Here is a 21561-nt window from a genome sequence, read left to right on the forward strand (position 1 = left end):
AGTTGGGTCTTTTTAACCTAAGCATGCTTCAGACCTTATTTGGTTTAAAACCCTTTATTTGTACAGAAGCAGAAATATTTTCCCCTATTGGGCCCTGCCCCCAGGGGGGGGGCCCACACCCTCTATTTATACAAACCTGAGGCCAGTTTTGTCCAACAATGCTATAGAACAAATTTGGTTAAAAACTTTCCGATGTTGTGAAGGAGAAGATTTTTGAAGATTTACCTTTTTTTTCCCCCCAGAGGGAGCCATACCCACGGTTTATACAAAATTGAGAACCCTTTGGCTAATGATGAACAACACCAAATTTGGTCACTAAAGTTGACAGACGACGGACCACGTCAGCTGTTTTTCTTCAGACGGGATTGGGTCCAGCAATTAGAAGCCTGTACTAATTCCAATTGTGTCTTAAATGCGATAACATTGATTTCAAATGAAATGAAACGAAAAAAGAAATTAGATTGAGTGACTACTGCCTTATTTTAGTTACCAAAATTATTCAAAATGAGTCCTGAGCCAGAGCATTTGGCTAATTCTAAATACCTGAATACATTCTATTACATTTATAACCAAGTTACATTTTCCAAGTGCCCCTGCCTAAAATGGAATCCAGAACTATGTATTACAAGTGACCTCTGACCTTACATTTATGTCTATAAAGATGACTTATGACTTAATGTCTGTAACTACATCTTTATACAAGTGACCTCTAAACTTATGGCTTTGAGTACATCTACAGGTAATCTCTGACCTTACTTTTATCATTTCATCTTCTATACAGGTGACTCCACATTACAGGTGACCTCTGACCTTACTTCTATAATCCAACTTACATATGACCTCCAACCTTACTTCTGTAATCCAACTTACAAGTGACCTCTGACCTTACTTCCTTACTTCAGTAATCCTATTTACAGGTGACCTCTGACCCTACTTCAGTAATCCCACTTACAGGTGACCTCTGACCTTACTTCAGTAGCCCCATTTATAGGTGACCTCTGACCTTACTTCAGTAACCCCATTTATAGGTGACCTCTGACCTTACTGCAGTAATCATACTTACAGGTGACATCCATACCTTACCTCTGTTATCCAACTTACAGGTGACCTCTGACCTTACCTCAGTAATCCCACTTACAGGTGACCTCTGACCTTACTACTTACAGGTGACATCCAAATCTTATACTTCTGTAATCCTACTTACAGCTGACCTCTGACCTTACTTTAGTAATCCCTCTTAAGGATGACCCCCTGACATACTTCTGTAATCCAACTTACAGATGACCTCTGACCTTACTTCAGTAATCCGACTTACAGATGACCTCTGACCTTACTTCAGTAATCCGACTTACAGATGACCCCCTTACCTTACTTCAGTAATCAGACTTACAGATGACCCCTGACCTTACTTCAGTAATCCGACTTACAGGTGACCTCTGACCATTTTTAAGTTGACCTCTGACCTTACCTGACAGGAATCCCAGCGGGAGCAGTATTGTATATCAAAGCGTAGGTTCTTACTGCCACTGGTGTGACTCCAGGACACGCGGGCATACGTATCGTTAGCCAGGTATGTGACATTTATAACTGGATCGGGTTTAACTGTGAACACACAAATACCCAGGTGTGAAAAATATAGAATATCATGTCCTTTTCAACTCTAGTAACTGAAATAAGATATCTTTGAAAATAGGAGTAATCCGTACATCCAAGCAGAATGTGTTGAGTTTACAAAGTTTTTCTCATGTGTCATAAATATCTTGGGTATTGTTTGAAACATTATCAATTTTCCTGTTTCATAAGTCTCGTTACACCTCACACTTTGCTGTGTTACGGCCATGACACAATTTATTGTAATTTAAGCTTAGTCTTGATTTTTTTACCATAGTATCTGATGCTGATTCCCCTACACATAATCCAAAATGAAAGCAATTGGGAACAGAAATTTTTGAAGGATGTGAATAAAAGTTAACATTGTAATCCAAAGTAAGTGTGATGTTCTACATGTAATCCAACATTGTTTGTAACAAGCTTTTTTATTGGTTTATAGTCTATCGAGCGAGATGATATTTTGATGACGTCATGTCACACTTGAATAACTGTCTGCAACCACGTTGTTCGACATCGCAAATTCCAGCATTATTTCGATTTCAGAACTTTTGATATGGAAACTTTTCTGATGACTGAATAAGATCTATACATGGCCTTATTAGCGTCATAAAAATGAGCTTGTTTGAAAGATCCAGTTCAACTATATTGGATTGTCATAGCATGCATACAGGGGATATAAAATACATTTTTTTGTATGGCATTATACATGGCTGGAAATTCACAGATCTGAACACACTTAAATACATCCTCAGATAATCCCTGATATGGACACATGACAGGTACGGCTGTTAGTGAGTTAGACAAAGACCCCCTGACATCCATGTATTTTCTGCTGTTTCTATGTAGTAATTTTTAAATTATCTTGACATGTTTGTTAACATGAAATTGAATATGGGTTGAAAAGAATTGAAATACAAATGAGTTTTTAAAAATTAGAGAATATATAGAATACGTGTACCAGCTTTATAATATTTCACCCTCTTAGTTGCATTGTCCATCGCGTATCACGTGACATAAGACATTGTCTATCGCGTATCACGTGACATAAGACATTGTCCATCGCGTATCACGTGACATAAGACATTGTCCATCGCATATCACATGACATTAGACATTGTTCATCGCATATCTCGTGACATAAGACATTGTCCATGGCATATCACGTGACATAAGACATTGTCCATCGTGTATCACGTGACATAAGACATTGTCCATGGCATATCACGTGACATAAGACATTGTCCATCGCGTATCACGTGACATAAGACATTGTCCATGGCATATCACGTGACATTAGACATTGTCCATCGCGTATCACGTGACATAAGACATTGTCCATCGCATATCAGGTGACATAAGGAGGAAACATATGATGAAATCAGTATGTACCTTGTCTCATTTTAAAGCAGTAGCTTGAGTAACAAGTGACTTAATTCTGAAACAGTGTATTATATAACGACTGTCAGCTGTCCGGCTGATATGGATATACCATTGTAACATTCCAGTTATAGGCTTTAGATACAAATTATATACAAACATGGAGTTAGCAGTGGGCCGTGTATCAGTTACGTGAAGATAACATCGACAATCCTACGTATTTCTATCCTTTTTTTGTAACATGTGTACTTCAGAGACATTTGTAAAAGAGACGCCACAGCAACATGGAGTTAATGAAGTATTTGAACTTCCATATTAGCGAAGTGATACACCTCATCTAGTTGTAAAGAAGCTGATATGGAGACCATTGCAAAATTAAGAGATTTCTTCCTGAATTGCAGTGGAGATACTTAACAAAACACAGCTTTTGTGCCTGCATGCTTAGAACCATTATTTTATAATTGTCTATGCATCTGTAAAGCTATAATGCTTCTGTTTCACTGTTATTGGCGCGAATCCTCTGTATTATATATCGTGTCAGGATTTGGACAGTTACTTGTGTAGACATATATAAATCACTATATGTAGATCTTTTTACGACAGATAATGTTAGGAAAAGTGAAATTGATGCAGTTCAATTAAAGATAATATTCCATTAGCCAAGTTAATGTTTAGCTTTACACATTTCTGATTTACACTGTGATACATATATGTTTATCAATAATATGTCCATTGTCCCCTTTTGGGTTTATCGTAATCTTACCCTTCATTAGAAATAAACTGTTGTTGGCATTAAAAACAAATATGGCATCTGGTTGATCAAGTAAAAATCATTGTGCATTACTAGAAAATATCTTTTCTGTTTAAATGAAAATGACACACACTTCAAAGTTTGTACAATAAAAAAATTCCTTTCTAATTTTATGCTTCAATTCAAATAAATAGATAATCAATTGGTTTATTGATGTAATTGAGACAGAAAACTGATATACACTCCGAAAAATTCAAAATGGTTAAGGCAAAGAGTGCACTTCAGTTTTTGGTCTATACATCAATAAACAATTTATAAACCTGTCCAATCCTTGATAATAAACTGATGGTGGATAGCGATAACAAAATCATTATTTTCGAGCATGGAATCCAAGCCAAAAATATCTTCTATCAAATGAAGATTCTATATAACTTCCTCACATGTCAATGTTTTTGAATTTCAGTAACAATTTTGATAGATTTTTGGTAGATTTTTTTTTATAGGTCACATAACCTCACCTACACAAGGCCAGATATACCCTCACCCAAGGCCAGATATACCCTCACCTACACAAGGCCAGATACACCCTCACCCAAGGCCAGATATACCCTCACCTACACAAGGCCAGATATACCCTCACCTACACAAGGCCAGATATACCCTCACCTACACAAGGCCAGATATACCCTCACCTACACAAGGCCAGATATACCCTCACCTACACAAGGCCAGATATACCCTCACCTACACAAGGCCAGATATACCCTCACCTACACAAGGCCAGATATACCCTCACCTACACAAGGCCAGATATACCCTCACCTACACAAGGCCAGATATACCCTCACCTACACAAGGCCAGATATACCCTCACCTACACAAGGCCAGATATACCCTCACCTACACAAGGCCAGATATACCCTCACCTACACAAGGCCAGATATACCCTCACCTACACAAGGCCAGATATACCCTCACCTACACAAGGCCAGATATACCCTCACCTACACAAGGCCAGATATACCCTCACCTACACAAGGCCAGATACACCCTCACCCAAGGCCAGATATACCCTCACCTACACAAGGCCAGATACACCCTCACCCAAGGCCAGATATACCCTCACCTACACAAGGCCAGATACACCCTCACCCAAGGCCAGATATACCCTCACCTACACAAGGCCAGATATACCCTCACCCAAGGCCAGATATACCCTCACCTACACAAGGCCAGATATACCCTCACCCAAGGTCAGATACACCCTCACCTACACAAGGCCAGATATACCCTTACCTACACAAGGCCAGATATACCCTCACCTACACAAGGCCAGATACTCCCTCACCCAAGGCCAGATATACCCTCCCCCAAGGTCAGATACACCCTCACCTACACAAGTCCAGATATACCCTCACCTACACAAGTCCAGATATACCCTCACCTACACAAGTCCAGATATACCCTCACCTACACAAGTCCAGATATACCCTCACCTACACAAGGCAAGATACACCCTCACCCAAGGCCAGATATACCCTCACCTACACACGGCCAGATATACCCTCACCTACCCAAGGTCAGATATACCCTCACCTACACCAGGCCAGATATACCCTCACCTACACAAGGGCAGATATACCCTCACCCAAGGCCAGATATACCCTCACCTACACAAGGCCAGATATACCCTCACCTACAATGGTCAAATATGTGATGTTATGTACTGTTTTATTGCTAAAAATTACGTAAAGTCATATGCAGTTATGTAATGTTGTTATATAATGTCGTTATAATAAACGGCTATTACAATCACTACTTTTGTTGAGTAGTTTTGTTGAACAAGTATACAAGCTTGCAGTCTAGACGGAATACAAGCAGCGCTGCGTAAATATTTTGTTTGATATTCTACTTACCAGGAGGTCTGACTGTGACAGTTTTCACCACAGGTTTGTCGGCTTGTCGCATATGATTTGTGATGCTGATCCGAAAAGCATGGTCTCCAACTTGAGCAGTTGACCAAGTACATTTAGCCTCCGTAGAATTTATTTCCAAATTGGGACATTTAGACCATGTTACCCCACTGTAAATATCAACACACATTGACATGAAAATCAATATTTAACTCATTAGAGTTTGTAATCATATAGGATTTTACAGTCATAATTTGTTATTGTTAATTTAAAAGAAAAAAGACATTAATAGAAGGTTTTTTCTAAAGCAAATTCAATCATTTAACAAATTTGTAAACACAACCTAAATGACATTAAAAATTGGAGTGTGACCTTGAAATTTATAAAATGGTGTGACCTTGACGTTGAACATATGATTTGAACTTATGATTCAAAAGATTACACTGACCTTGGCCTTGACTTTAATGAAAAGAGACAGTGGCCTTGACATTACAAAAATTAATGTATGACTTTAATGAAAATGACATTAAAGGTGAGCGCGACCGTGCTGCTAGACTACTTACACCGTCCACTCCCATGTGATGCTGATTACACCACTGCGGTAATATGTTCCGTAGATAAGTCGACAGACGAGACGTTTCCAGTTGTAATTGACACAGGAAACATTCTCAGGCTTCTGTGGCGGACCTGTTTACAGAAACCAGACAGTAATATTCACGTACAAACACTCCAGTGACACAGATTATCAATACAGGTGTGAAAACACCATTTATATCTCCATTTTTGAAAATACTCAAACAGAAAGTATTATTGCATGCACAATTACTCTTTCTAAATGATTGGTGTTTCTTGGGTATGTCAAGAGAAGTGAACATTACATGCTAGGTAAACTTAATGTGATTTTTACATCATGTTATTATCATCCCCTTAAGTACATTTCCATATTTTCACTTTATATTCTATAAAAAGCCAATTATCAAGTAAGTCAGTCTTCAGCTTCTCTAAACTATAATTATCATATGCAGTTTTGTGACTTTTCTTTGTGGATGTGAAACAAACCACCAAAAAACACCAAAAAACACAAAATATCAGTCTGTTATTTTGTGTTAGATCAACAAAAACCAAGAGTAGCTTTAATGTATTTTCATAAAAATGCAAACAAAACATTTTTCCACTAAATATGTAGGTATTTCACATATAAATTTATCTTTCTGAGTCAAACATCAGTAATATTTGAGACTAATCCTGAGCTGAATCATATGATTTCTGTGAAGGTTCTGTTAATTGAAGAAATTTCACCTCATCTATCACAGGTTCACTGATCTTTTTACTATAGAGCTACTTATTTATACAGCTGGGTAGACAAGAACAACTTATCTATTGCACATCTTGTAATAGTCCACAAGAAAACAGCACTACCAATCCAAATTGTATCACCATGCAATACTTTGTACTGTAAAATCAGACATTTCCCTGATTCTCAAAATTGTATGATTTTCCAAAATAACACGTTGTTTTTTTGTGAATTACACAAAGATGTTGGTGATGTTGTTACATTTGGCTGTAATAGCAGCAAAGGACAAGTAATCCGTAGAATGTTCAGCTGATCGTCGGGTATCCCTACTACAGATAAATATAGCTATAATCACAGCCAGGTTTGCAAACTGTGCAACTGAAAATTTACATATTTTTATCACAATCATCCCTGATTCCTGAGAATATTCAAAAAGACATTTGACTTGAATGTTTATCAAACCCTGAATTAAATGGCGTGTTTAGTAGGTGAAGCTCCAATACTATTAGTATACCACAGATAGGAATCCTTTACTTTATACCTGTTATTAATTACTCATGGATTAAAAGAGTTACCATCTAATCAATGAAAACAAACCCCTACAAAAATGATTTTGTTTTACAGTAATTGTTCAACAAGAGTTCCGCAAAGCAGTACATGATACGCCTGTCAGATGTTGAATGAGCAGTTTGCCACAAAGGGCCATAAGTGCATAAATTTTGGAGAGATAAGCGTCAAATCTACAAAGGGCCATAACTGCATAAATAACCAGCAAATAATTTTGGTTATCGAACTTGTCCGAGCTTTCATGGCAATGAACCTTCCTACTAAGTTTGAAATGAATCCATTCAAAATTACTCAAGTTATTGAGCGGAAACTAATGTGTGCCCGCCGCCCACCCAACGGCCCGTCCGCCCCCGTGAAAACATAATACGTCCCATCATTCGCCGGGCGTATAAAAATGTGAAATATTTCTTTACTAGATATCTTAAATCGTATATATTTCTCAGCACTGATCCAAATTACCCTCCATTCATATCTATTTTTCAAAGACCTCAAATTTAATTACTATCCTTTAAGGAATGTTATATTTCCTGGCGAAACCTTAACTTAATTAATTAAAACAAGAGATCCCCGTTAGAGGGATCTTGGCGCCCACCATTGTACCATCTTCATTAGTTCTTTGTCAGTTCAATTTTTTCTCTTCTTTTCTCTAATCTGTTTGATAGAGTCATGTTAACAGTAAATGCACCTTGAGGTAACTTTTGATCTAAACTTAATACTGCTGTATATAAAAGAAAACCTTCAAAGTGAGTTTGTCATTTCACAATATGAGAATGATCTGTTTAGTTCTTCCTTCGGCCATTTTGTTTTTATGATCAGTCTCAAAATATAACATGCACAACAAGGGATCATTGAGGGGAACCTACATATCAAATTTGAGAAAGTTATTCCTGAGAAATAGCACTAAAAAACCTTCAATGTCAAAAATCGACGATGGCCGCTGCTTGGCCATTTTGTTTATATGATCAGTTTCAAAAGTAAACATGAACAATAAAGGACAGTGGGAAACCTGCAAATAAAATTTGAGAAAGAACCCTCCAGTACTTCTCGGGAAATAGCACTAACAAACCTTAAATGTACGTCTATACTTAGTCCACCCTATGTCTATACTTGTCCACCCTTCGTCTATACTTGTCCACCCTATGTCTATACTTAGTCTACCCTATGTCTATACTTGTCCACCCTATGTCTATACTTAGTCGACCCTACGTCTATACTTGTCCTGCCTACGTCTATACTTAGTACACACTACGTCTATACTTGTCCTGCCTACATCTATACTTAGTCCACCCTACGTCTATACTTGTCAACCCTACATCTATCCTTGTCCACACTATGTCTATACTTGTCCACCCTCCATCTATACTTGTCAACCCTACGTCTATACTTTAGTCCACCCTATGTCTATACTTGTCCACCCTACGTCTATACTTGTCCTGCCTACATCTATACTTAGTACACCCTATGTCTATACTTGTCCTGCCTACATCTATACTTAGTACACCCTACGTCTATACTTGTCAACCCTACATCTATACTTGTCCACACTATGTCTATACTTGTCCACCCTACATCTATACTTGTCAACCCTACGTCTATACTTTAGTCCACCCTATGTCTATACTTGTCCACCCTACGTCTATACTTGCCCCCCCTACGTCTATACTTGTCCACCCTACGTCTAGACTTGTCCACCCTACGTCTATACTTGTCCACCCGACGTCTATACTTGTCCACCCTACGTCTATACTTGACCACCCTACGTCTATACTTGTCCACCCTACGTCCATACTTGTCCACCCTACGTCTATACTTGTCCACACTACGTCTATACTTGACCACCCTACGTCTATACTTGTCCACCCTACGTCTACACTTGTCCACCCTACGTCTATACTTGTCCACCCTCCGTCTATACTTGTCCTCCCTACGTCTATACTTGTCCACCTTACGTCTATACTTGTCCCCCCTACGTCTATACTAGTCCACCCTACGTCTATACTGTTCCACCCTACGTCTATACTTGTCCACCCTACGTGTATACTTGTCCTGCCTACATCTATACTTAGTACACCCTACGTCTATACTTGTCCACCCTACGTGTATACTTGTCCTGCCTACATCTATACTTAGTACACCCTATGTCTATACTTGTCCTGCCTACATCTATACTTAGTACACCCTATGTCTATACTTGTCCTGCCTACGTCTATACTTAGTACATCCTACGTCTATACTTGTCCTGCCTACATCTATACTCAGTACACCCTATGTCTATACTTGTCCTGCCTACGTCTATACTTAGTACACCCTACGTCTATACTTGTCCTGCCTACATCTATACTCAGTACACCCTATGTCTATACTTGTCCTGCCTACGTCTATACTTAGTACACCCTACGTCTATACTTGTCAACCCTACAACTATACTTGTCCACGCTATGTCTATACTTGTCCACCCTACATCTATACTTGTCAACCCTACGTCTATACTTTGGTCCACCCTATGTCTATACTTGTCCACCCTACGTCTATACTAGTCCCCCCTACGTCTATACTTGTCCACCCTACGTCTAGACTTGTCCACCCTACGTCTATTCTTGTCCATCCTACATCTATACTTGTCCACCCTACGTCTATACTTGTGCACCCTACGTCTATACTTGTCCACCCTACGTCACCCTATGTCTATACTTGTCCACCCTACGTCTATGCTTGTCCACCCTACGTCTATACTTGTCCACCCTCCGTCTATACTTGTCCACCCTCCGTCTATACTTGTCCTCCCTACGTCTATACTTGTCCCCCCTACGTCTATGCTTGTCCACCCTACGTCTATACTTGTCCACCCTACGCCTATACTTGTCCACCCTACGTCTATTCTTGTCCTCCCTACGTCTATACTTGTCCACCCTACGGCTATACTTGTCCACCCTACGTCTATTCTTGTCCCCCCTACGTCTATACTTGTCCACCCTGCGTCTATTCTTGTCCACCCTACGTCTATACTTGTCCACCCTTCTTCTATACTTGTCCACCCTACGTCTATACTTGTCCCCCCTACGGCTATACTTGTCCACCCTACGTCTATACTTGTCCGCCCTACGTCTATACTTGTCGACCCTACGTCTATACTTGTCCACCCTACGTCTATACTTATCCATCCTACGTCTATACTTGTCCTCCCTACGTCTATACTTATCCACCCTACGTCTATACTTGTCCACCCTACGTGTATACTTGTCCTGCCTACATCTATACTTAGTACACCCTACGTCTATACTTGTCCACCCTACGTGTATACTTGTCCTGCCTACATCTATACTTAGTACACCCTACGTCTATACTTGTCCTGCCTACATCTATACTCAGTACACCCTATGTCTATACTTGTCCTGCCTACATCTATACTTAGTACACCCTATGTCTATACTTGTCCTGCCTACGTCTATACTTAGTACATCCTACGTCTATACTTGTCCTGCCTACATCTATACTTAGTACACCCTATGTCTATACTTGTCCTGCCTACGTCTATACTTAGTACACCCTACGTCTATACTTGTCCTGCCTACATCTATACTTAGTACACCCTATGTCTATACTTGTCCTGCCTACATCTATACTTAGTACACCCTACGTCTATACTTGTCCACCCTACGTCTACACTTGTCCACCCTACGTCTATACTTGTCCACCCTACGTCTATACTGTTCCACCTTACTCCTACAATCAGTATACACCGAGACACTGTGAGACACCTCTAGATACGTTTTATAATCAACATATTAGAAGTCCCTACAGTCATACATGCATTGACCCTACATTTTACTTAAACTCCAAAGTTGAGCTTTATATCTCTGTTACACAAATTTATCCTCAATGAATAATTTAAAAGATTGGCAAGTATAATTAAGTTATAACAGGTTCCATAACCAAATACCATAAAAGTCAAACTATCTCCTCTTATTATTTTACTAATTCTTTAGGATGTAATTATAACTGTTCCTATATTTTTAGACATGTTGATGTAATTTCAGACAGTAAAATAAAAAATAATAAAAAAAATAATAAACACCAGTGTTTCTGAGTTTGAGATTATAGATGGACCTGTTGTAGAGATGTGTAGTGTTCTAAAAACAGCAGTTGCATAGAAATAAACAGAGAAAAAAAACATTTTCTTTGACTCAAATATCAAACCTGTAACTCGGCTTGGGCCCATTTGTATAAAACTGTTCTCTTGCTCAAACATGTACTCTGTGCTCAAGCCAGGTTTCTTGTACCTCCCAAACTCATGTAGAATGGTCAGAAGTGTAAACACCTAAACAATATTTGAGCTTTTAGTCTTTCCAAAATGTCTTCCAAATCATTTGATAAATGTTATTTTTATGCCCCCGCCATCAGAGAACATCATCAACTGATTCAATTTAAACACTTAGAAAGTTCATTCAATATGTTATTGAGATGGTAATAACATACAGAAAAAACATATGAATATTAAAATCAACTTATCAACTTTAAGTGTAGTACCTTGTGTGTGTGCATGTTTCAGGGTATCAAGATCAAAGTGCATGGTTGTAATTTTTAATAGAACACTGAAACTAATTTCACATGGCAGCGGGGGCATTTATGTCTGACAGACATGTTCTAGTTGTATATATTTTTCATGGGAAGAAGAGATTGAGCAAAAAATCTCAGTTTGAGCATGATAACAGTTTTTTTATTTTGACTCACAAAATATGTTGTTGTTTCCTTACAAAATTTGGAACATCTTGGTAACTTAAAACTTTTGCCCTGGACCAATCAAGTTTGAGTAAGTGGAATTTTACTATCCAGTTTTAGTAACATTTCCCCATGCATTAGATGACACAAGCATTCTGATAAATACAGGTCAAAGTTCAAAATGGAATTTTCTCTCTAATGTAATGTTACCTTCAAAATATTCTTGAAAAATACATAATTAATAATATTAAATACAGTTATTTAGAATATGTTTGTAAGTACATGTTCCTGTATCTATTTTGTATACATTGTATTGAACTTTGACCTGTATTTATTAGTTTCTTTCTAAGTATTATACATAAGCCAGCATGTTAGAGAGAAAAGAAAAATCACATAAAAAGTATAATAATATGACAGGCAAACAAAAGAAATAAAAAAGGCGTCCTTACTATCTACTGTAACATACTGATATCCTACTTCCTGGCTGCCCGTGTCACAGCGGAGTCGGCATCGGTAGTTCACCGATTTGGACGTCAGTCTGACAGGTGTTGTGATTGTTTCGTTAATTGCTATGGTTAGTGTCGAATCAGTTTGGATCAAAATAGTGTTTTCAACTTCTTCCTCTTTTCCATCATCGCGCTTCGTCAAAAATATCAGCATTGAATTTTTAGGGAGCTGTCTAGTGGACACGGTGCAGTTAAGGTTAATGTGCTGACCGAAATACACAAACGGGTCGTCGGGAGTGACACCATTCTCTGAAACACGCATCAAGTGGACTTCTATTGATACAAACCATATATCATTATCATTTTTGAACTAATGAAGGCTTTTTTCTTCATGTTTTTTTAAGTAGCGAGAGGACAAAATGTGGGTTTTCTGTTACCTGTAGTCATATAATGACTAAAAGGCTTTAATCGTGACACTGAAAAGAAGACTCAAAGGAAATTTGATGTGAGAAGTTTATCATTACAGGTGGTCACTCATAACAGGCGAAGGCTTGCTGTCTACATACTGTATACAATGTACCTGGAAATTTCACTGCACTTTAGTTTTTGCCTTTTTGCCCTCCGTGATGAGGGCAAATTTATCATTACAACGAATATAAGTAAACAGGATAATATACATAGTAATTAAATGTCAAGGGTGTAATTAACAAGGGGTGAAAATTGATTTCACGGGCGACGGCCAATGTTCAACCTGGCGAAAATGTATATATACATGTATACATAAAGGCAAATAAAAAGATGAATACATATGTTAACAATGCATGATGATAAAGATTAACATTACCAAACCTGTCTTGTCTGACAACTTTCAGGAGGTGGTCACCAGACTAGACAGATTGAGGTTCAGCTGACCATAATAGAAAGCATGTCAATATTATATCATATAGCCATGCAGATTGAGAAGCTAGACATTGAACCATAAGCCCACAGTATGAAGTTTAATACAACATCTTGATCAGATCAAATTCTGACAACCTTGATCTATTATGCAGATGTAACGGAAACAGAGTTCTTTCTAACACAAACTAGTCTAGGTGATTCTCAGAAAACAACTAAGGGGAGGAACAAGAAATGGAACTTCATTGCAACAAATTTAGCTTTTTGGGGTTTCTACTGATTTTCAGTATTTCAAAGTATTGATATCATACTTTTATTGTGGTTCGAAATTAAAATGGTCAAACGCTATAATATGGGTTGTAGGCTTTGAGACCTCAAAATCTCTTTGTGTATAGATAAAACATGCATCTACCTTTAAAGCAAGAGATCCAAAGGGCCTGTATGGTGCACCTATTCATAAACACATTTCACATCCGTGACTTTCAATACGGGTCAAGGTCAAACTTTTCAACCCTGATAGAAAGCAAGCTGCAAGGTAATACTACAGCCTAATTGTCAATACTTTATGGTTCTAAGTTGGAAGATTTAACTTATTTCACTCTAAGGACTTTCTGTTGGTTGAGGTAATTTATTTCAATTAACATAATAATTTGCATCTAGACAACTATACAGACCAAAAGTCATCAGTTTAGGTATTTAGGACCTTTAGATTTTTAGATTTTTTTTACTCATTTGGGTCAAACGTTAAAATATTTTAACACATTAAATTATACACTAGTGACTTTGAAAGGAGGTCAAATTAATTTATTCAAAGAGTTAATAGCCCTTTATTCCAACTAGCATTTTAGAAAAATACCCTTACTCTAGGCCCTATGAATTTGAGGACATTTTGCTTGAAGTCTTAACACTTTCAACCACTATAAACTTGAAAATGAGCTAACTGGAACAAAGTTTATATTCTTTCATCTCAGCATGTTAATAGCTAAAAATCATATACCTATGTCTTTTGGTTAGTTGATTAAAGTTTTTAATATATTTGGCCCATATGAACTCAAAAGTGGGTCAAGGTCATGCATTTGAACAATCTTTATGAACTTTATAGCCCTTTATCCTAGCATGCTACTGGTCAAATATCAATACTGTAGGCCTTTCAAAAATACCATGACCCATGACCTCAAAAGAATTTGATTAAAAACATACACCAGACAGTCAAAGGATGCTGAGCCAGCCTAAGGTCACTGGCCCTTTTAATTCTGTAAGGTGAGCTAATAGGGAATCCCAAGTTTTACCTGATCCATTAGATACAGTTAAGGTGGCTCCACACTTTCGCAATTAACCAGCAAAATTCATTGAAACTTTCATATAATGGTAATGCAACTATGTAGAGTTGATTTTATGAAAATCTAAACATTCTGTTGTTAAAATTGGGACTTTTTTGGAAAAAATACCAAAAAATTAAATTTTCGTCAATTTTAATATTTTCCATTTTTGTGTGTGTGTGGCATTGTTCGGAACAATTCAATAACAACAATAATAAAATGAAAAGAAGCATTTCTAATTAACCCTACAAATATTTTTATTTAACGCAAAATATGTAACACATGTTACACAAAGTGTTTTTTATTGAATTTGTACGGATAAAAGTGATTATCTACAATTAAGCTAAAAGCAAACAGGACACAAAGATCTATACATATAGAATGGGAAATTGAACAAAATATTCACAATGGCTTTGTAATTAATTTATTTTAAATTTTACAATCATTTTGATCCAGGTGAGAGCTATCTTCCTTGAAAAAAATCGGAACTTTTTGCAGGGGGATGACATTTATACAATGACAGTTGTCTCTGTTTACATATTACAAAAATGATGGAAATAAATCAAAAATATAATATCAAAATTATCAATTTATTGTTCTTTAATGGAACCAAATTACCCTCAGTTATGTACACTTTGGACATCATTCCACAGTCCGCTAACTCACGGTATATTTATAATTACTTGTCAGGTACATATGTGACCAGAGGCTATCGCAAGGTATGCCGTTCTCACGTGCACTCACACATGCATTTCATAGGTATCTTGATATTTTACAAAACATTATTTTCACAGAGTAAGTAGATTACATTTGTAAACACAATTTAATCGACGGAGCGAAACTCCCTCAACAGTGAAAATCGTAACAACCTCAAGCTTATGAACTCGTGTAGGCACGTGATATGCACATGTGAGGTCGGTACGTCTGCATACCAGGTGTTTCCTATATGACCTTCTTGAGGTCATCTGGTCTCATGTCACTGTCTTCCCGGGAGTCTGTTTATGTCCATGAATTGGAAAGCTTTATTCCTGAAGTATGTGTGATTATACATTTACCGGTAAAATCTCGATATCGGGTGTTGACATATCATCGGCACGCACGTGTACTATTGTTTACCAGGGGCCTGTTCGTTTATGCGGAACAACCGGTTTGACCATTTATAAATGTAACAATTTCGGGTATAAATCCTGGCTGACCTGCAAATGTGTATGCAGGCCTTGCATGCAAGGCTTTCTAAAGGCTCGCCTGAAAGCAGCATCAGATTACTATAGGTCCAACCTTATTTAATAAACGAACAACAGTGGTCCAATCGATTTGACCGTTTAAACAAAAACAGCCCAGGTGTTACTATAATTTGCACTACGATATATTGAATTCTCGATACGCAGTACGGAAATGACGACACGGTGTACATGCACATTTCGATCAGGATAATTGAGTCCGAGCTGTACTTTTTCCGGAAGTACGTCACGAAAATGGACGCTGATGACGATGTGTGGAGCCACCTTAACAGAAATGTAAAACATCATAAATAACTTTTCAGTTTATCAAATAAATAAAACAATAGTGTTGCAGGTGGAAGTTGTTTAATTGCTATATGACCACCACTTTAATGAAGTTGTTTAATTGCTATATGACCACCACTTTAAAGAAGTTGTTTAATTGCTATATGACACTTTAATGAAGGTGTTTAATTGCTATATGACCACCACTTTAATGAAGTTGTTTAATTGTTATATGACCGCCACTTTAATGAAGTTGTTTAATTGCTATATGACCCTTTAATGAAGTTGTTTAATTGCTATATGACACTTTAATGAAGTTGTTTAATTGCTGTATGACCGCCACTTAAATGAAGTTGGTTAATTGCTATATGACACTTTAACGTAAAAACTTTCTTCTTCTTTTTTATTCACTTGCATTTCGCTGGTGAAATTTGGAAAAGGTTGAGGGTTTTTTTCACACTGGGAAATTAACTATAAAGCTTTTATATCTGTCAAAAAGTGAAATATTGCTGAAATTGTGTAGGGCCTGGCCCCTTTAAGGAGGCATGGCCCAATGCCTAATTCAACCATAAATCTATCTGACATAGTTCTTTGTAACATATGTTACTCTTTGAATTTGACAGTAATTACACCCTTGACAATTTAGTTTGTAATTATTGTTATATTTTGATGGGTGAAGCGCTAGCACTCTTACAGAAAAAACCTTCTTCAAAGTTATAAACTCATATTTCAGTCAGTTTAAACCAATCAGAAATTAAATATCAATAAAACATCAAAAACTTTGTCATTTCCATTATATTTCACCGATTTCGGCCACTTAATTATTTCAAGGTAATCAATATGTTTATTTTGTAATTACACGGGACAAGCCTACTTAAAGTAACATAAAGTTCCATTTCATAGGCAAAGGACACTTCAGCAACGTAAGCAGAATAATTGGAAGTTTATTCTTCCGCTAATGTTATACCTGTGGATTAATTCGCAGCAAAAAATGTTAAAACAGCTTTGTGAGGTATATGGAATGTTACTGTGTAATATCTATCTCCTTTGAAAGAGAGTTCCATGTTTAGTTAGCAGTAAGTATCTATAATAGCTGTGGCCAGTAGGACAGGTACGTTGTGTAACTGGTACGTATACATCATAAGTATCTATAATAACTCTGGCCAGTAGGACAGGTACATTGTGTAACTGGTGCATCATAAGTATCTATAATAACTGTGGCCAGTAGGACAGGTACATTGTGTAACTGGTGCATCATAAGTATCTATAATAACTCTGGCCAGTAGGACAGGTACATTGTGTAACTGGTGCATCATAAGTATCTATAATAACTCTGGCCAGTAGGACAGGTACATTGTGTAACTGGTGCATCATAAGTATCTATAATAACTCTGGCCAGTAGGACAGGTACATTGTGTAACTGGTGCATCATAAGTATCTATAATAACTCTGGCCAGTAGGACAGGTACATTGTGTAACTGGTGCATCATAAGTATCTATAATAACTCTGGCCAGTAGGACAGGTACATTGTGTAACTGGTGCATCATAAGTATCTATAATAACTCTGGCCAGTAGGACAGGTACATTGTGTAACTGGTGCATCATAAGTATCTATAATAACTCTGGCCAGTAGGACAGGTACATTGTGTAACTGGTGCATCATAAGTATCTATAATAACTCTGGCCAGTAGGACAGGTACATTGTGTAACTGGTGCATCATAAGTATCTATAATAACTCTGGCCAGTAGGACAGGTACATTGTGTAACTGGTGCATCATAAGTATCTATAATAACTCTGGCCAGTAGGACAGGTACATTGTGTAACTGGTGCATCATAAGTATCTATAATAACTCTGGCCAGTAGGACAGGTACATTGTGTAACTGGTGCATCATAAGTATCTATAATAACTCTGGCCAGTAGGACAGGTACATTGTGTAACTGGTGCATCATAAGTATCTATAATAACTCTGGCCAGTAGGACAGGTACATTGTGTAACTGGTGCATCATAAGTATCTATAATAACTCTGGCCAGTAGGACAGGTACATTGTGTAACTGGTGCATCATAAGTATCTATAATAACTCTGGCCAGTAGGACAGGTACATTGTGTAACTGGTGCATCATAAGTATCTATAATAACTCTGGCCAGTAGGACAGGTACATTGTGTAACTGGTGCATCATAAGTATCTATAATAACTCTGGCCAGTAGGACAGGTACATTGTGTAACTGGTGCATCATAAGTATCTATAATAACTCTGGCCAGTAGGACAGGTACATTGTGTAACTGGTGCATCATAAGTATCTATAATAACTGTGGCCAGTAGGACAGGTACAGTGTGTAACTGGTGCATCATAAGTATCTATAATAACTCTGGCCAGTAGGACAGGTACATTGTGTAACTGGTGCATCGATCACCTTAGAAATTTTCTGTTCTCTATATCCATCATCTCTAATTACTTTCATTCTCACAACCTATAACGTTGACTCAATAATACAAGTCATGCTCATCGCAAAACCTACACATTTCATGCTTAAAGCCACAACTATCTAGTTTCCACTAGCTTCCCCCCCTAGATTATAAAGAACATCATATTTATTCACTAATATTACACAAGCACTGTTGAAGTCTGTGGTCTGTGCTGTCTGTAAAAATATTCTGCAAAATCTATTTTTACCTACCAACCTTATGTGGTTTTTTTTTATAGATATAGCTAAAAGTTGATACACAACATTTACTATGATAGGCCAATACGGTAACATGTGATAGTAATATATTTTGTGTTTGTTCAAAAAACATCCAACAAATTTGGAGCTAATCTGAAAAAATATTACAGACTGCAGCTTTTCAATAGGGCAAGTCAATGTTAAATTGATTGAAAAAATGTGATTTTACAAAAAAAAAAATGATTTTTATATTTCAGCTCTTTAGACTTAAGTTTAAATGTTGTCTTCTCTCCTACATTGATCTCTATTTTCCCATCAAATTTTAAACCATTTTCCAACATCACGCTTGAGCACACTTGTATACAATTGTTTTAAACTAAATATGAAACCACCAGACATCCTATTGTCCCTCTTTGTTTCAACATCAGTAGATTGGCTTTGTTCCCTCAGAGAATAACCTGATGGCAGTGTCACATGGAATAAAAGGTCTATAAACACTTCAGTCCTACGCTAATTGTATAACCTGTCAATAATATTATCAATTTTTCCACTGAAATCTTACATGGCATCAATGTCCTCGAGCTATTTTAAGCTGTTTTCCCCAACAATAATATTGATTTTCTCAAGAAAAAATCAATGAAACCACAGTCTGTATGGTCACAGAGAACTAACAACACATCTTAGTTGGTTTTGCCTTGGTCTTGGAACTAGAACACTGAACAGGTCAGAAAGGGTCCCACCATCAGCTTGATCATACCTATCATAATAGCCATGTAGACTGGTGGCCATCTTGGATTTTGAGATCCTGGTAATGTGGGCATTAATCAGGTACAACAATCTACCAAATACCATTTACTGATAACATAAACACTGCCAGGTCAGAAAGGTCAATACAATGCATTTTTTTGCAAAATAACCCCCTTTTTCTATTTTTAGTACTGACTTTAGGAATCTACAAACCCCACTATTGGACATCTACATAGAACGGTCCTTCGTCATGTGAAATTTGGAAATTTTAGACAGACAACAGACAGAAATAGTCTTTTTGTCAACACATTATTTTATCAACCCGGGATAAAGTAAAACCTAGAAGTGGGTTAAAAGTATTACCGAGTCTGACCTTACGACCTTAAAACCCAATACAGGTGATACACTGATGGTGATCCTCTAGTGTCAGTCGGTGTGTTTAATGACATGATGACAGCACAATATGGTTTAACATGAAGATTTAATAGACTAGCTATTTTTAATGTTGCTGTAACCCATTGTCTTCATTACGTGTAGTATGAAATGCTTTCATTTCAACAAATTCACAGTCCTTGGTTTCCTTAACCAAAGGAAATTCCTTCAGTTTCCCACAGAAAATCATTACTGGAGATAAAAAAAACAATCTTAAGTTATGTAAATATTCCTTAAGTAATGCTTTCTTATGGAAAATTTAATGTTCAAGAATTTCCTTAGATTGAGAACCCTATCGACAGGTCTGATACAGTAGTGTAATAAATACAATCTGTTCTACTCTAAAAATCATCACTAAAAACTTGGTGTCTGATTAATAAACAAAATCTTTCATAAAATATTTAAATTTTTAACTTTTAATGTTGCAACAAAAATCTAAATGTCATTTGCTCTTTACAGAAACATAAATCTGACCCCAATAAGTTATGTACAGAGAACAAAAATCATTTCTTCGACATTGATTTGTCTACATTTTGTTTTTAAACAACTGTAGGCATGATCAATCAAATTAAAAATAACTTAAATATCAAAAGAAAAACTTTGAAAAAAGTACTCTTTATATGCTACAGCTATTAAAAATACATTATGCAGAAATCTTGTCTACATTTCTGTTCTAGTAAACTACATCCAGAGTTCCGATTAAATAAAGTCAACTTAAGGTATAAAAAGGAACAAACTAACAATAGTTCTAACTTACTTGAGATATCAATGTCCGGTAAACATTTTGATTCGGCTGCGTACACATGGCCACAGGTTAGCCACAGAAAGCCGAGCAGAGTAAGTCCCTGATTCATGCTTCCTCCCTAATACGGCATTTCTCTCCAAGTGTCTCCTCACCAAGCTGCTCACAGCATTTTAAAGGTGCTGACAGCAGGATTGTTTCTGTCAAAAGAAAATCAATCTATTCTGAAATACACATATGTAACTCACAATTTCATTGCTGATGTCAAAGATATGTATTTAAAAAAGATACATAAACATCACATTCTGAATATGTATCACACCATTATATAATAATCAAATAATCAAAATGATCATCATATAATAATTATGTATAACAAAAATACATAAATGTTACATCATAAATATGTGTAAGGGGGACTTAATCACAACGTACTGAAGCGTTACCAATAAGAAGGGTTTTGAAGGGGTTTATTTGGTCTACTAGCTATGAAGAGGTTGCCAGTGTTAAATGGGGTAAGTATTACAGGAGATTGACAATAGAGGTTCCCAGTGTTAAGTGGGGTAAGTA

At 37.0% G+C, this 21561-nt stretch overlaps 1 protein-coding gene across 2 annotated transcripts in view; it reads right to left on the reverse strand.

The window, feature by feature from the left end:
* The window catches only part of LOC110461989, a 48980-nt gene extending 27790 nt beyond the window's left edge, over positions 1-21190 (reverse strand). Inside the window, exons 1-5 of one of the 2 annotated variants that reach the window (XM_021515748.1) lie at positions 21007-21190; positions 12682-12987; positions 6216-6339; positions 5656-5822; positions 1469-1602 (exon numbers count right to left, since the gene is read on the reverse strand). In XM_021515748.1, coding sequence (XP_021371423.1) covers positions 1469-1602; positions 5656-5822; positions 6216-6339; positions 12682-12987; positions 21007-21103 — 828 coding nt within the window. In that variant the 5' untranslated portion in view covers positions 21104-21190. The remainder of the gene's footprint in view (positions 1-1468; positions 1603-5655; positions 5823-6215; positions 6340-12681; positions 12988-21006) is intronic. The other variant, XM_021515749.1, reaches the window with a different exon arrangement.
* Between the last annotated feature and the right edge of the window lie 371 nt (positions 21191-21561).

The sequence above is a fragment of the Mizuhopecten yessoensis genome, unplaced genomic scaffold (assembly GCF_002113885.1).
Source record: "Mizuhopecten yessoensis strain PY_sf001 unplaced genomic scaffold, ASM211388v2 scaffold10715, whole genome shotgun sequence".
NCBI lineage: Eukaryota > Metazoa > Mollusca > Bivalvia > Pectinida > Pectinidae > Mizuhopecten > Mizuhopecten yessoensis.